The sequence below is a fragment of the Cajanus cajan genome, chromosome 1, assembly GCF_000230855.2.
Source record: "Cajanus cajan strain Asha chromosome 1, NIPB_CcT2T_4, whole genome shotgun sequence".
NCBI lineage: Eukaryota > Viridiplantae > Streptophyta > Magnoliopsida > Fabales > Fabaceae > Cajanus > Cajanus cajan.
This window is the reverse complement of record NC_138517.1, coordinates 72,918,892-72,933,776: the sequence shown is the minus strand read 5'-3', so window position 1 is coordinate 72,933,776 and position 14,885 is coordinate 72,918,892. Positions and strand designations below refer to the sequence as shown.

The 14,885-nt window shown below is 31.1% G+C and overlaps 2 protein-coding genes across 3 annotated transcripts; both read left to right on the top strand.

Moving 5' to 3' along the window:
* The first annotated feature begins 3,086 nt into the window (after positions 1 to 3,086).
* LOC145955495 (uncharacterized) lies at positions 3,087 to 3,467 on the top strand. Its single transcript, XM_083070294.1, has one exon. The coding sequence runs from the start codon at positions 3,087 to 3,089 to the stop codon at positions 3,465 to 3,467; it is 381 nt and encodes a 126-aa protein (XP_082926420.1).
* A 5,334-nt stretch (positions 3,468 to 8,801) lies between these two features.
* LOC109793271 (mediator of RNA polymerase II transcription subunit 18) lies at positions 8,802 to 12,774 on the top strand. Of its 2 annotated transcripts, none has more exons than XM_020352731.3 (6): positions 8,802 to 8,929; positions 9,367 to 9,417; positions 10,886 to 10,985; positions 11,492 to 11,549; positions 11,640 to 11,996; positions 12,521 to 12,774. In XM_020352731.3, exons 2-6 carry the CDS (start codon positions 9,382 to 9,384, stop codon positions 12,621 to 12,623), a joined length of 654 nt encoding a protein of 217 aa, XP_020208320.2. In that variant the 5' UTR covers positions 8,802 to 8,929; positions 9,367 to 9,381; the 3' UTR covers positions 12,624 to 12,774. The 2 variants fall into 2 exon arrangements, with proteins under 2 accessions (XP_020208320.2, XP_082918508.1); XM_083062382.1 differs by lacking the exon at positions 8,802 to 8,929 and adding an exon at positions 9,033 to 9,093.
* The last annotated feature ends 2,111 nt before the right edge of the window (positions 12,775 to 14,885 follow it).

Here is a 14,885-nt window from a genome sequence, read left to right as displayed (position 1 = left end):
TTAAAAGTGTTAGTTGTGACATATGTTGGTTAGTTTCTTTTTTAAAAATATTATTGATAGTGTCAGTTTTGGCTGTCACTATATAATAATAAAAAAGTAATTTTAATTTGTATTGTAAAATTATTGAGTATGTTTTTGTAATTTTTCATGGAGTATTACTTGATGGTGTTGAATAATGAAATATGGCAAAATCTATGGTGTACATCGGTTTTTTTGTAATTCATGAGTTAACCAACAAAATGAAGTGTAATTTATATGTAGTTTATCAATGAAAAAAAAATGGTCAAATATATAAATAATTAAATGAATAGTTGAGATTTATCATTTAAATTTTTAAATTAATCTTATACAATAATATTAAATGTCATTTTTACCTACATGTTTTTCTCATATTCTCATCTTTCTTGTTTATCTTCCTTGTTCACATATGACTAGATACATGGCCCAACCTTCCTTCTTCTTTGATTTTTTTATGCATTACAAGAAATGTTATATATAGTGACATATAAAAAGTGTTACTATAAATATATTATATACAAGTATAAATCTATTTGACATATCACTACAAAAAAAAACTGCAAATTTTTTACGGATATGAATCCGTCGGAAAATTTATATTTTTCGACGGAAATTTTTTGATAGATTTATATTTCTGTCGAAAATTTCTGACGGAAAAATAAATCCGTCGAAAATTTTCGACGAAAAATTTTCGACGGAATATTCTGTCAGAAATTTCTTATTTTTAATTTCTTATTTAGAATTCTTATTTTTAATTCTTATTTTCATTTTCTAAAATTGGAGTTTTTATTTTTAATTCTTATTTTTTATGTAACCATTTTTAACTACTTTTTATTTAAAAAAAAAAAAGATAAATAATTATCTTAGGTGTCACCTACAACTATTACGTACTGTTATCATATTGATATTTTACACCTCTAATTTTTTTTTAGTTTTTTAAAATAAATATTATTTATCTACCTTAAAATAATCAAACTAGTGAATTTATATTTTAGAGGGATGAAAATCAAAGAAAAATATTAATTTTACTCATTTTACAGGTACGAAACAATCTTTATAAATCTTACAAGGATGAAAATAAAGAAAAAAATTTACAAAGGCCAAAATCAAAATCACCCATCTTATAAGGACTAAAATATATTTAAACCTTCTAAAATTAATATTTTCGATCTTAAAAATTATTTTAAATAAATAATATTTATTTTTAAATATTTATAAACTACTTAGAGATGTTAGTATACTGTCTTTAAAATTATAGTAAGCAAGTTCAAGTGTGAATATTTTCATATTTGTGTGTTTCATGAGTTTTCTATTAAATAATTATATATTAGTTTATTTAACATAAATAGTAGTTTTATATTTTAGAGAAAAAAAAATTTATTATCTAGAAGTAATAAGCTTAAAATTACATATATATATATATATATATATATATATATATATAATATAGGGGGTTATAATTATACCGGTGTAACTTTTACTAAGTATTACGCTGCTCAATAACTTCATATTAAATGTGAATTTTGTAAATCCAACTGTTAAATTGAAAGTTCATATCACTTTATACGTGTATATCAAATTTTGTTAAAATTGAGCAACAACTGGAAGGTAATCAAAGTGTTCATATTTTAGTGTATTTTGAAATGAATATATTACATGAATTTTATTTTATAAAAATGAAGTATCAACTCATCTTGGATTAATATAAAGTTTTGTATATATAATCTAAGAGATATGAACTTTCAATCTAACAGTTGGATCTACCAAATTCACATTTAATATAAAATAATTGAGCAGTGTAATACTTAGGATTTATGCATATTCATCGTGTATAAACAGAATTATTAAGGTTTACAATTTCAAAAGATAAGGACCCTTAAAAATAGAATACTAAAATCAATTCTTTCATATTTCTCTCTCTCTCTCTCTATATATATATATATAGAGGATGATTCAAATGACACCAGTGTAACTTTTACTAAGTGTTACACCACTCAATAACTTTATATTAATTTTGAATTTTGAAAATCAACCGTTAGATTGAAAGTTTATATATCTTAGATCATATATATCAAATTTTGTTAAATTTGAACAACAACTTGAAGGTAATCAAAATGTTCATATTTTAGTGTATTTTAAAATGAATATATTACGTCAATTTTGTTTTATAAGAATGAAGTATCAAATTATCTTGGATTAATATAAAATTTTGTATATATGATCTAAGAGATATGAACTTTTAATCTAACGGTTGAATTTTCAAAATTCAAAATTAATATAAAGTTATTGAGCGGTGTAACACTTAGTAAAAGTTACACCGGTGTCGTTTGAACCCTCCTCATATATATATATATATATATATATATATATATATATATATATATATATATATATATATAGTATCTTAGTATTTTTTATATTTTTAACATTAACTATGTATTAATATCCATGTTAGTTATGTGTTCGTGTGAAAATCAATGTCTCAAAATCAATTTTCCTTTCCAATGTAGTATATAATGAATTTTTTTCCTAGTTTATCTTTTCATAAATTATTCAATCACTATAATTAAAAATAATATATTTATTAAAAGATTGAGTTATTTTAATAAAATTATTTAAAAAATGATATATTTATTTGTTCTTAATCTATGTTTAAAAACCTTAAAATGCAATCATTATGAGATGAAAAAAAAAATATAATTATTAATTTTCTAAAATCACATCTTATATGTAGAACCAATCATGAACATGCTTTATTACATATGATAATATATTTTTTCAAATAGGATTTCACTTTACATCATTTATTGTATCTATTAATTTATTGATTAATCACTAATTAAACATTGATATTTAGTCTAAAGATCTCATATATGTCATTGGTTTTATATCTAGTAGTTTTGAGACTTGAGAGTATAATCTCTTATCTACCATTTTATCCATAAAATAAAACTATAATTAAATGTGCATGTTTAACATTTTTCTCTATTTACTTAGAGGATTACGTGAAGAAATGTGCTCCAATTTACAATCTTGCAATAAAAGGCGATTGGAAGGAAGCAAGAACCATGATTGATGCAGATAGCAGGTTGAGGAGTGTTGCAATCTCACAAGGATGGGCCACACTACTTCATGTGGCTGCGGAAGCAAATCACTTTCACTTTGTAGAGGAGTTGCTGAAACTACTGAGCGAAAAAGATTTGGAACTTCAAGATCACAAAGGTAACACTGCTTTCTGTTTTGCTGCTGCAGTTGGTAATGTAAGAATTGCAGAGGCTATGTTAAGAAAAAATAAGAGGTTGCCAACTATGAGGGGTGGGGAAGGACTCACCCCACTTCACATGGCTGCATTGCAAGGAAAAAGTGAAATGGCACGCTACCTGTTAAGAATAAAAGGCATAAATTGGGAGCAAATAAACTCTCTGTATTCTCATTCATATTGCAAATGAAATGTTACACTTATTTATAGCAGAAAGAAAAAAATTAACGTTTGCATCTTTAAATGTCACTCATAATTAACACCATTAATATTATTTAAGCAAAATAAAACTCCTAATTTAAGTTTCATAACAAATCTCCCCCTTAAACTTAAATTCTTTTCCCATCTCTCATTCTAATCAGCCTTTTACAATTCTCCAATAGTGTAGTTGGCAGTGGCTTGGTAAATATGTCCGCAGCTTGAACTCGGCTTCCAACATGCTCCAACTCAACCTTTCCTTCTCTGATCTGTTCTCGGATGAAATGAAATCGGACGTCGATGTGCTTGCTCCTTCCGTGATTAACCAGATTCTTTGCCAACTCGATTGCCGACTTGTTATCAACTCGGATCACAACCCCTTCATCTCGGATCACTCCCATATGCCTCAGTAAATTTAAAAGCCAAACTGCATGACAAACGCTCCAAGAAGCCGCCACGTACTCGGCCTCGCAGGTCGACAAAGTTACAATGGGCTGCTTCTTTGACAGCCAAGTAAAGGTCGTATTCCCGAGTAGGAATACATAACCCGAAGTACTCTTTCGATCATCAACATCTCTGCACCAATCACTATCCGAGTAACCTACTAATCGGTAGTCATCTGATTTTGAATAGAAAAGACCAAGTGATAGGCTTCCCCGAACATATCTCAGAATTCTCTTCAAGGCTTTCCAATGTGTGTAGCTTGGATCCTCCATGAATCTGCTTGTTATCCCAACACTCAACATTAAGTCGGGTCTCGTGCATGTGAGGTATCTGAGACTTCCGACTAAGCTACGATATCTCCCAGAATCAGCTCGTTCTCCTCCATCAAATTTTGAGATTTTCGTGCCTGGTTCCATTGGAGTAGAAACTGGGTTGCAATCCTCCATTTTAAACTTCTTTAGGATTTCAAGCGCATACCTTTCTTGGGATATAAAAATCCCTTCATTCGATTGCTTCACTTCTAGGCCAAGAAAATATTTCATCAGGCCTAAGTCTGTCATCTCAAACTCTTTCATCATTATCTCCTTGAACTCCTTAATCAGTTTTGCATTGCTTCCAGTGAATATGAGGTCGTCGACATAGAGAGCAACTACCATCATATCTTTTCCTGATTTCTTTATGTACAAGGGATGCTCGTATGGACATTACTCATACCCATTTTTCTTAAAATACCCATCAATTCTTTCATTCCAAGCACGAGGAGCTTGCTTCAGCCCATAGAGGGCTTTTCTCAATCTCAGCACCTTCTTTTCATCTTCTCTCTTCATGTACCCGAGTGGTTGCTCGACGTACACCTCCTCCTTTAGCACTCCATTTAGAAAGGCTGACTTCACATCCATCTGTAGAATTTTCCATTGTCTCTGAGTAGCTAACGAGATCAGAAGTCGGATTGACTCCATTCTCGTGACAGGAGCAAATACTTCATCATAGTCAATCCCTTCCTTTTGTTTATAGCCCTTCACAACAAGCCGAGCTTTATAACGCTCAACCTCTCCCTCAGCATTCATCTTCTTTTTGTACACCCATTTTACTCCAATGGGTCGAGCTCCTTCAGGAAGGTTGGTCAGTTCCCAAGTTTTATTACGTTCAATCGCACCAAACTCCTCATCCATAGTTGTTCTCCACTTCTCATCTTGGACAGCTTTCTCAAAACTCAAGTCTTCAGAGTCGGCCAGAAGACATACAACATGAACTTCACTTGTAGTGTCGTAAATTTCCTGCAGACTTCTCATCTTGGGCCGTTGTGGCTCAGATTCTTCATCTAAGAACTCGGTGGTAGTTGTTGTTGAAGGTACAACAATGTCCGAGCTAGTTTCTACTTCGGCCGACTTACTCCAACACCATTGCTTTGTTTCCTCCACGTGAACATCTCGGCTCACCACCACTTTTTTGTTATCAGGATCAAATAACTTGTATGCTTTGGATTTTTCATCATATCCAATAAATATGTACTTCTTGCTCCGATCTTCTAATTTTGTCCTGTGTTGTCTTGGTACTTGCCCATAGGCCAAGCTACCGAACACCCTAAGATGAGAAACACTCGGCTTCATGCCACTCCAGATCTCCTGAGGCGTCTTTTCTCCTAGCTTTGCATGTGGACATCTATTTTGCACATAGACTGCACACTGCACCGCCTCTGCCCAAAACTTCTTCGGCATGTTCTTCCCCTTCAACATAGATCGAACCATATCAAGAATAGTTCGATTCTTTCGTTTCACTACACCATTTTGCTGCGGAGAATATGGGGCAGTCAAGAAACGCTTGATCCCATGTTCCTCGCAGTATTTGTTGAACTCAACAGAAGTGAACTCGCCTCCTCTGTCAGATCGGACTACTTTGATGAATTTAGTTGTTTCTTTCTCCACCATCACTTTGAATTTCTTGAAGGTTTCAAACACTTCTAACTTCTCCTTCAAAAAATAAACCCATGTCTTTCTTGAAAAATCGTCAATGAAAGAGACAAAATATTTCTTACCACTGAATGATTCTGGAGTTATTGGCCCACACAAATCGGTATGGATCAGTCCGAGTTGCTCCTTTGCTCGGTACTCAGAACTCCTTGGGAAAGAGGTCCTCGCATGCTTCCCGATCACACATTCTTCACAGAACTTCTTTTCAAATTCCATTTTAGGCAGTCCAAACACCATCTCCTTTTTCACCAGCTCAGTCAACCCCCCAAAGTGAGGATGACCGAACCGCAGATGCCACTTCATGGCCTCATCCTCCAAATCAAGTTTCATGCATTTATCTTGAACTATTTTTAGCTCAAGTTTGTACATGCGATTTTTCTTCATTTCTACTCAGAATGGGCCGTTCTGAAAGGAGAACGGGTCGTTCTCCATGGAGAATGAGGCGTTCTGCAAGGAGCACGGCCTGTTCTCCATGGAGAACGGCCCGTTCTGCAAGTTAACTAGCCTGGAACGGCCCGTTCCTGTTTTGGAACGGCCCGTTCCAGTTTTGGAATGGCCCGTTCTAGTTTAATTTTTTTTCATCGTCCGGACTTTTAAGATCGATTATAAAGCAACCAATCTTAAAAGTTAACTTTTAAAATCGGTTGTTTAACCGATTTTAAAAGTCTAACTTTATAAATCGGCTCTTTCAAAATTGGTTACGGAACCGATTTTAAAAGTTAAAAATAACCGATTTTAAAAGTCTTTTTTCCAATAGTGCACGCAACACTTTTACGCTTGATACATAGATAAATTTGGTGGGTGACCCTTTTAAAGTGAGACTAGGATATTTCTGATACCATCTTAGTATGTGAGTTTAGGCCTAATTCAACCTTACAAAAATGAGACAAAGATCATTGGATCCTTGTGTATAAAAAGTAGGAGTGGCAATGAATCCATTTATTCATCATTCATCATCCATTCAATCCATCAAGTAAATTTATTCAATTCATCAATTACAATAAAAATAAAAATAAATTGAATTCAATCCATTCATTGAGTTTTATGGATGGTTACTGATTCATCCATTACTTTTTCAAAATCCATTGGATTAATATGAGATATTTATTGGATTGAGATTTAAAAGACTATTTTGACATAAAAATAATCTTACGAATTTTAAAAGACTATATAAGAATGAAATGACTTATAAAGAAAAAAGTGAAAAAATATTTCAAAAAATATTATTTAATTTTTAAAAAATTACTTTTATGGATGGATTGAATATCCATCCATGAAAAATTGTTGATGGATGGATTGTATGCCTTTTTTTTATTACTTTAAATGGATTGAATTTTATGTAAATTTTTTAATAAATCTAAACAAATTAATGAATTATTTTTATTAAAAATTTATTGGACGGTCAATAGAAAATGTTCATTAAAAACATCTATTTTATCAAGACTCTTCGAATAAAGTATTTAGACTCAATTTGTTATCATCAAAACTTTATGAAAATAGACTTTTATGTCTTTGGTTCTAACATTGTTTCATATGTAGTTTTATATTTATTTCTTTTTATCCTTAAAATGTTTATTAAATTTATTTTTTACTAGTTTTCTTACATAAATTAGAATGATATTATACTTTCTTTTGTTTATCCTCTTTCTGTCATTAGCTCATCCAACACACTAATCAACTAGTTGATTGTCACTCTTATCTTTTTCATACCTTTTTTTTCCTAGGAAATGCTCACATATTAATGATAGCTTATAAATCCTTAGTCTTATAATAAGTGACATCCTAAATTATTTTACATAGATAAAAAAGTTAATAATCGATAAGAGTGAATATTGATTTTACAAAATTAACCTTATAAATAATTTTTTTATAGAAATAATACAACATAAAAACATCTCTCTATATAATATTATCAATGGTATAAATGGAAAGGAGATAATTAATACTATATTAAAAAACTAACAATAAGATTCTTATTTTGTGACTTATTTTTTCTTTTAAAATAACACTTATTATGAGACAAATGAAGTACTATATTATTCTTTTTTAATATAGTATACAAATAAAGAATCTTAATCTATTAAGAAAACAAAGAAACTTAATCTTTTTTACTTAAAAGAAGAATTTAAAATAATCATATTTGTGGTTGCATATGTCGTTTATATACTTATGAGTATAGTAGGCTAGTAACATGATATTATAATAATTATTTTATTAAGGAATCAGCCCATAATAATGAATTGAAATGAATTAGTTTCCTTAATCTTCCTTATATGCAAAAGAAGACTACATTGAGCAGTTAAGGTTAAATAAGAGTGTACTTGTAAATTCATAAAAAAAATAATTAAATACAATGTCTAATATTATTATTGAATTATAAAAAATTGTCTAATGTTAAAATTAATTTTTAATTATTAAATATTAATTAAAAAAATTCAATTATAAAATATTTAAAAATAGACTAATAATTTTCTTTTAATAATTTTTAGACAATAAATAAAGTTTAAAATTAAATATTAATTTCTTGAATAAATATTTAAAAATGAAATGTTGCTTATGTGAAAATTGAAGTATTATATCCAAACAAAATAGTTTAAATCCAAAATTTTGAAATTACTCCATCAAAATAAAATATTTAAACAATAAAAGAATTTCAATTAAAAGTAAAGAATTTGAAATTATCTAAAATTTTAAAATTCCTTACCCAGACACAAACTTACATATTTTGAAGAGTGCGCGAGCGTTTTAGTTTTTTTACTACACAATTTTGAGTTGTTTTCTGTAAGGTAAGAAGTAAGAAAAAAAATGTAAACTTATTGAATTTAAGAGAAGGGTAATTATGACTTATGAGCCATTTAGAAGGCCGAGTCTACTACACTAGTAGCAGCACAGACGACATCGTATCACAAAACCAAAAGAAGTTCATATACCTGACTCGCGGTGCTCGTGTAACGGATCGTTACTTGCGAATATTGAAGAATCTCCATCATCGCAAGAGCACAGAGTTTTCTTCTTGTTCATCACTGCAGAAACTAAAGAGGTCAATTAACTTTGTATTTTAATTTTTGTGAACACCAATCCTTCGCATTTCTTATGCTTTGAGTTTGGGGTTTTCGCATCATTCTTTTCGTATTCCGTTGCATCCTCGCCGATTAGCCATAGCTTTCTAATATAAATGAAATCAGAGAACGAAACTTGATGCTTGTGAATGTTTCTTGTCTCTGATTCTTTTGTTCTTTTATGTCACGTTTTGCGAAATTATAGTCGGTTGATTATGCGTGATTTAGCAAGTGTGTTATTATTATTATTATTATTATTTTCTCAAGGATTGGAATGATTTAGATTATGTATTAGGTCATTGTGTGTTCAATTTTGTGTCAGAATGAATTGCGTTCTTTTTTGTTTATATAAATGTTGGAGGAATTATCGCATGTGTTAAATTGTGTGAGTAATACGTGCATCTCTTGTGTAATGCAGCTGAGCGTAGCAGATATGGAATGTGTGGTTCAGGGAATTATAGAGACTCAGGTGAGGTTCTGTTTTCTTTGAAATGTTAATTGCTCTTTCTTTGAACTATATGGGAGATGTTATGGAATTAAATTGATTTGGCTTAGCGTTCGTGTTGGTCTCTTGTTGTTTGAAGTTTTAGATGCTGCTCTTATAGTTCATCGTGCTGCATGTTAATGGCGATGCCATAATCTCCATTTTCCCTTTTGTTTTAAGAATGCTGGCCATGATTTCTCACGTGTTGCTTGCGTTTAGTATTTGAGTTCTACCCGTGAAAGGTAGCTTAACGTTCTAGTAATCCAAATGGCGTGGCACTAAGGCAAAATATTGCTTAGCCACCTGAATGAACCCCTTCCTCAAAATAAATACAAAGAAGAAAACTTAAGTCCATAGAAGAAATGAATTTAGAGCCTTTTTGGTTACATGCTCAGAAGTGTTTTTGAGAGCTTTTCTACTTAAAATAAGGAGTTTTTTTTACAATAAAGAATCTCTCAAAAGCACTTCTAACTTGTATCCAAACATGTTTTCAATCAAAAGAATAAGTTTCATATAATTTAAGTCACATTATCTGCATGGTTTGAGTAGTCCCCCACACCTTGGCAGTGTTTCCTTGAATGTGATAATCATTGTTGAAATGCAGAGTGGAACCATATTGAAATATATAAAAAAAAATTATTTATTTTAATCCTAAATCTGTTTGCAGTGCCATACCAAAGGAACTATCAAAGCAAGTTGGTGGGGTGATTTTTATAGTTGCTTTGGTTGGCACCTTCTGTTGATCTTTTTTGGTGAAGCAACAGTTCCCTGTTCCCTCCTTTATTTCCACTTTTATTAGTGAGTTGTCACCTATCACTAGTGTACCCTTAACTCACTTCTGGATGCTTTAAACATGTGGTAAAGGCTAATTAATTGCAAAATTTTGCTTGTATCTTTACTGTTATGCATTTTTTTACTAAATAAAGATGCATGGAACTTCTTGTTACCTTGCACAAGTAGTTATAGTATTTCTATCATGTTTATCTGATAAAGGGTTGATCATTTATTAGCAAAAACTTATTTGAAGCTAACATCCAAGCTTGAGAAGCTAACATATAGAACCAATTATTCAATTATCTGAACATGTAAATGTGGTACGCAAATAATGACCTGTTCTAAGCTCCATAGAATCAATTCTATTATCACAAGATGGTATTTATTTGAACATTTGCATGCCATGAGCCAAAATATTTTGTTATTTCATGGAAGTATTCAAATATCACACTAATAATTGAGTATAATAAGTTTAATATATGAGAATATAGGCTTAGCATACATAAATAGTCAATTTTTCTCACAGTTTTCAAATACTAGGATTTCAAATATTCAAGATAAATTGTGTTAAGATAATCAAGATATGTTATTTTAGTATTACATTTTTTCAGAAGGAAACTTTCTGTGGAAAGGTTGTGTGAGACAACCATGGCAATTAATGTTTTGTTATCTTTTGCAGCATGTTGAGGCTCTAGAGATTCTTCTTCAAGGACTATGTGGTGTTCAGAGAGAACGATTGACGATACATGAAATATGCCTTAAGAGTGGTCCACATCTAGGTGAGTGTTTTATTTGAATATTTTGCTATTTTGTGGCCAACAATATTTCCATTTTTGTTGTTATGGAAGTAATTTTATGCTATGCATTGACCACCAAACAGTAAACAAAACAAAACATTTTGATGTGACTTGGCTCATTGAGCTGTGTTATTTTGTTCCTCAAATGTCCATTAAGTGTAGTCTTTAGCATTTCCTGTGGACTATCGTACAAATGGCATGCTTCATGCTCCTTTTACGACCTATTTTTCTCTTTTGTATTGGCTTTCAGTTTATATCTCATGGTTTCGTTTTATTGTTTCTGTTCTCCGAAGAAATTTATGCTTGTCCAAGATGAGGTTTATTCTGTGTTGCATCTTCAAGATAGAGAAGAAATGTTTTCAAATCTAACGATCCCCTCAACATTTTTGTCTAGTTTTTGAATTTTTTGGTGTAAATTTTCGTTTTTTAAAAGTATATCATTTTAACCTTTCTCCAATTAATCATGATTATATGGACTTTTTCTATAGGTACTGTTGCCTCAGAGGTTCGACTCTTGTGTGATCTAGAGCAATCTGAACCTTCATGGTAAATCAATTGCAACTTTACTGTTAATAACTTGTTAGGAATTTTTCCCGCAATCATATACACAATTAATGTGCTTGATGATTTGTTCAGGAGTGTTAGACATGTAGGTGGTGCAATGAGGGGTGCAGGTGCAGAGCAAGTTTCTGTTCTAGTTAGGTCAATGGTGGAAAGCAAAACAAGCAAGAATGCACTTCGCTTGTTTTATGCACTGGGGTACAAGTTTGACCATGAGCTGTTGAGAGTGGGATTTTCCTTCAATTTCTACAGGGGTGCACAAATCACTGTGACGGTTGCATCAATCAATAAAATGCTGAAGCTGCACGCAACTGATGAGGCCGTGCCAGTAACACTTGGTATACAGATGGTTGAAGTAACAACACCCGCAACTTCTGAAAACTATACTGAAGTTGCTACTGCTATGTCATCCTTTTGTGAATACCTTGCACCGTAAGTATCTTTTTTCTTTCTCAATTGCATATTAAGAATCTTTTATACAAATCTTTGCATTGGAGGAATCTTAATATATTGCTAGTAATTGGGGGGTGTTACTGTTTTCTTAATTTACCGTCATGCTTGTTTGATATCACTCAGTCATGATTGTTTAAGGTCTTACTGTCATATTATAGTTAAGGTTTATTTGGATAAGCTTCCTCAAAAACACTTATAAGAGAGAAAAATATATAAATAAAAAAAAATCAAAATAAACTTCTCTAAGTTAAAAGTAATCCATGTATGAGTTAAAAATAAGATTTTAGAATAGTTATATGAGATCATTTCTACATATTAACTTATGTACACAAGCTTTAATTTATGGAAAAATTTATTTTATTTTTTCTTTTTAATTTTTATTTCTTAAAAGTACTTCTGGAAAAGTTTATCTAAACAAACCTTTAGTTAACAGTTATCACCTCTTATTATTTTCCTTGACATAGATCATTGGTATATGTGACTGTTTGGTGTGAAATTCCCAGGCTTCTCCACCTGTCCAAACCAGGCGTTTCAACCGGTGTTGTTCCTACTGCTGCTGCAGCTGCTGCAGCTCTAATGTCTGATGGTGGGGGTACGACGTTGTAGTGTTCCTGCAATGTTATCTTTGTGAACACACTTGCTTCTGCAATGTTACCTTTGTAAACACACTTGCTTAAATGCAATAAAGAGACTAGAACATGTGAAAATTGACATTGGAACATGCCTTCCCATTGCTTATTTGCTTTATGATCGATCATATACACGCGCAATTTGATTGTTCTTAGCTGTTTGGGAGTAGAATAGTGTCATGCTTTAATGATAAGAAAAGAAAAGAAAATATTAGTTTTAGGACGTGAGTGGGTTGGGTCTTTGTTATTTATTTTCTTATTGTACAATGGTGACACTGAACTTATAACCTAAGAATTTGTGTAAACTACTTAATTCTCCCACTAAGCCAACCTCTGCTGGATTGGTTGGGTCTTTCCTTAAACTATCCAAACCTGAACTCCAGCTTTGGATTATTTTCATCAGATTTCCAAAAATAATTTTTTTTTGAAGATAAAGTAAAGATGTCCATCAAAGTGCACCTATTTTGACTGTTCTGGACATATTTTATTTTACATTGTTTTTGTTATTGTAGTATGGAAGTTTTCTTCGGTGGATGTTTTATCTTTTATTTAATTGATATTAAAGTGGCACCTACTCATGCTATTGCAGTGAAACCACCACTATCGGCTTATTTTAACACCTTAAAACAAGAAGCAGAGAAAAAAATTTCAAGTTGTTGTGCCCCTCGAGACCATTACGCCTTGACGAAGCTTCGTTCCGTGGCACATTAGTTGCTTCAATCACTATTTGGCCAATTAACCAAAGGTGTTTAGAGGTTCTGATAACTCGTTAATTCGACCCAACTAGACCCAAATATTTTTGTTTGGATATTGGTATTATTATGTTTAAATTGGATGACTTTTGATTCTAATAATAAGTTTTAATTCATTTATTTAATTGTTATTATTTGTAATTTTTGATAACTAGACCCAAATTTGATAACTTAACTCATTGATGTGATATTTTTTAAATAAGTATTTAAATAAATTTTAATTCATTTATTTAATTGTTATTATTTGTAATTTTTGAGAAATTAAAAACAATATTGAAGTTTTATTAGATTTGATGGACTCAACTTATCATTGATTAGGTTGGTTTAATTCATGTTTGATAAAAAAAAATGCACCATTCAACTCAATCCAAAATATTTTGATCAATTTGAGTAATCAGTTTAATCAAATTTGACTCAAATTGACTTGTATACATCCCTACAATAAATCATTTAAAAGAATTAATAAACTAAACACACTATTTAAATAGGTCTTTTGTTGGTGACATCATACATAAGACTAGTTGCGGTCCTTATTTTATCTAAATTTACTCATGGACAAAACATATGTTGAATACAATAAATAACTCTTTGCTAGTTATACTTAATGTTGATCAATAAATATTATTAATTAGAACATCTCCTAGACAACTAATAAGCATATCTAAATAGTTAATAAATTTGGTTGTATGACAACTAATAAAAAAGAAGTCCTAAAATAATAAATAAATGGTTAATATGTTTATTGATATCTAAGCACCAATAATTAATCACCTTTTATTAATGACTAAGTTTTTGTTATTGTTTCATATTGGTACCGGCCGTTTCCAAAATAATTCAACGATCCACCCTAATTCACAAGGTACTTCTAAGTTCTCCATTCTAATAACTTGATGAACAAACTATGTTCTACAATTCACACATTGCATGCCAATCTACACAATGAAAATGGAAGATCACATGTTTCGAAGAGTGGATTATACATTTCAAGTTACATAATTGCTTCCTAATATGGGGATGGGCAACCCCTCTACACTTAGAAAGTTGCATGGAAGAAACTGATGATCTGACAAGGCATCCCATCATTCTTCCACCATGTCACCCTCACTTTCCAGAAATACTCCATGGAAATACCTCTTTTAAGTATGTTCTTTAACTCTAGTGCTAAAACTCTAAAGAATTCATACTCATTTGAGCATTTAAGTGTGAATGTAGGTGACCATCACCTTCAACTGTCTATTTGTCACCATTCGTGCAACTAGTCAAGATTGTCCTAATTGCTCTCAACGTGCTAAAAACACAAACATGCTTAATTCACTTTGAACATTGGCACCATTTGTAAGAAAATATTAATCTCTCCATATTTCTTTAGATTTTCATGATGGTGAACACTCGCAAAGGTATAGATTGTGCCAATATGAAGACAAACTCTACTATATTATATTGTAAGACATCGACACCTAGCCACATTAATTGATCTAGAAGTTTGC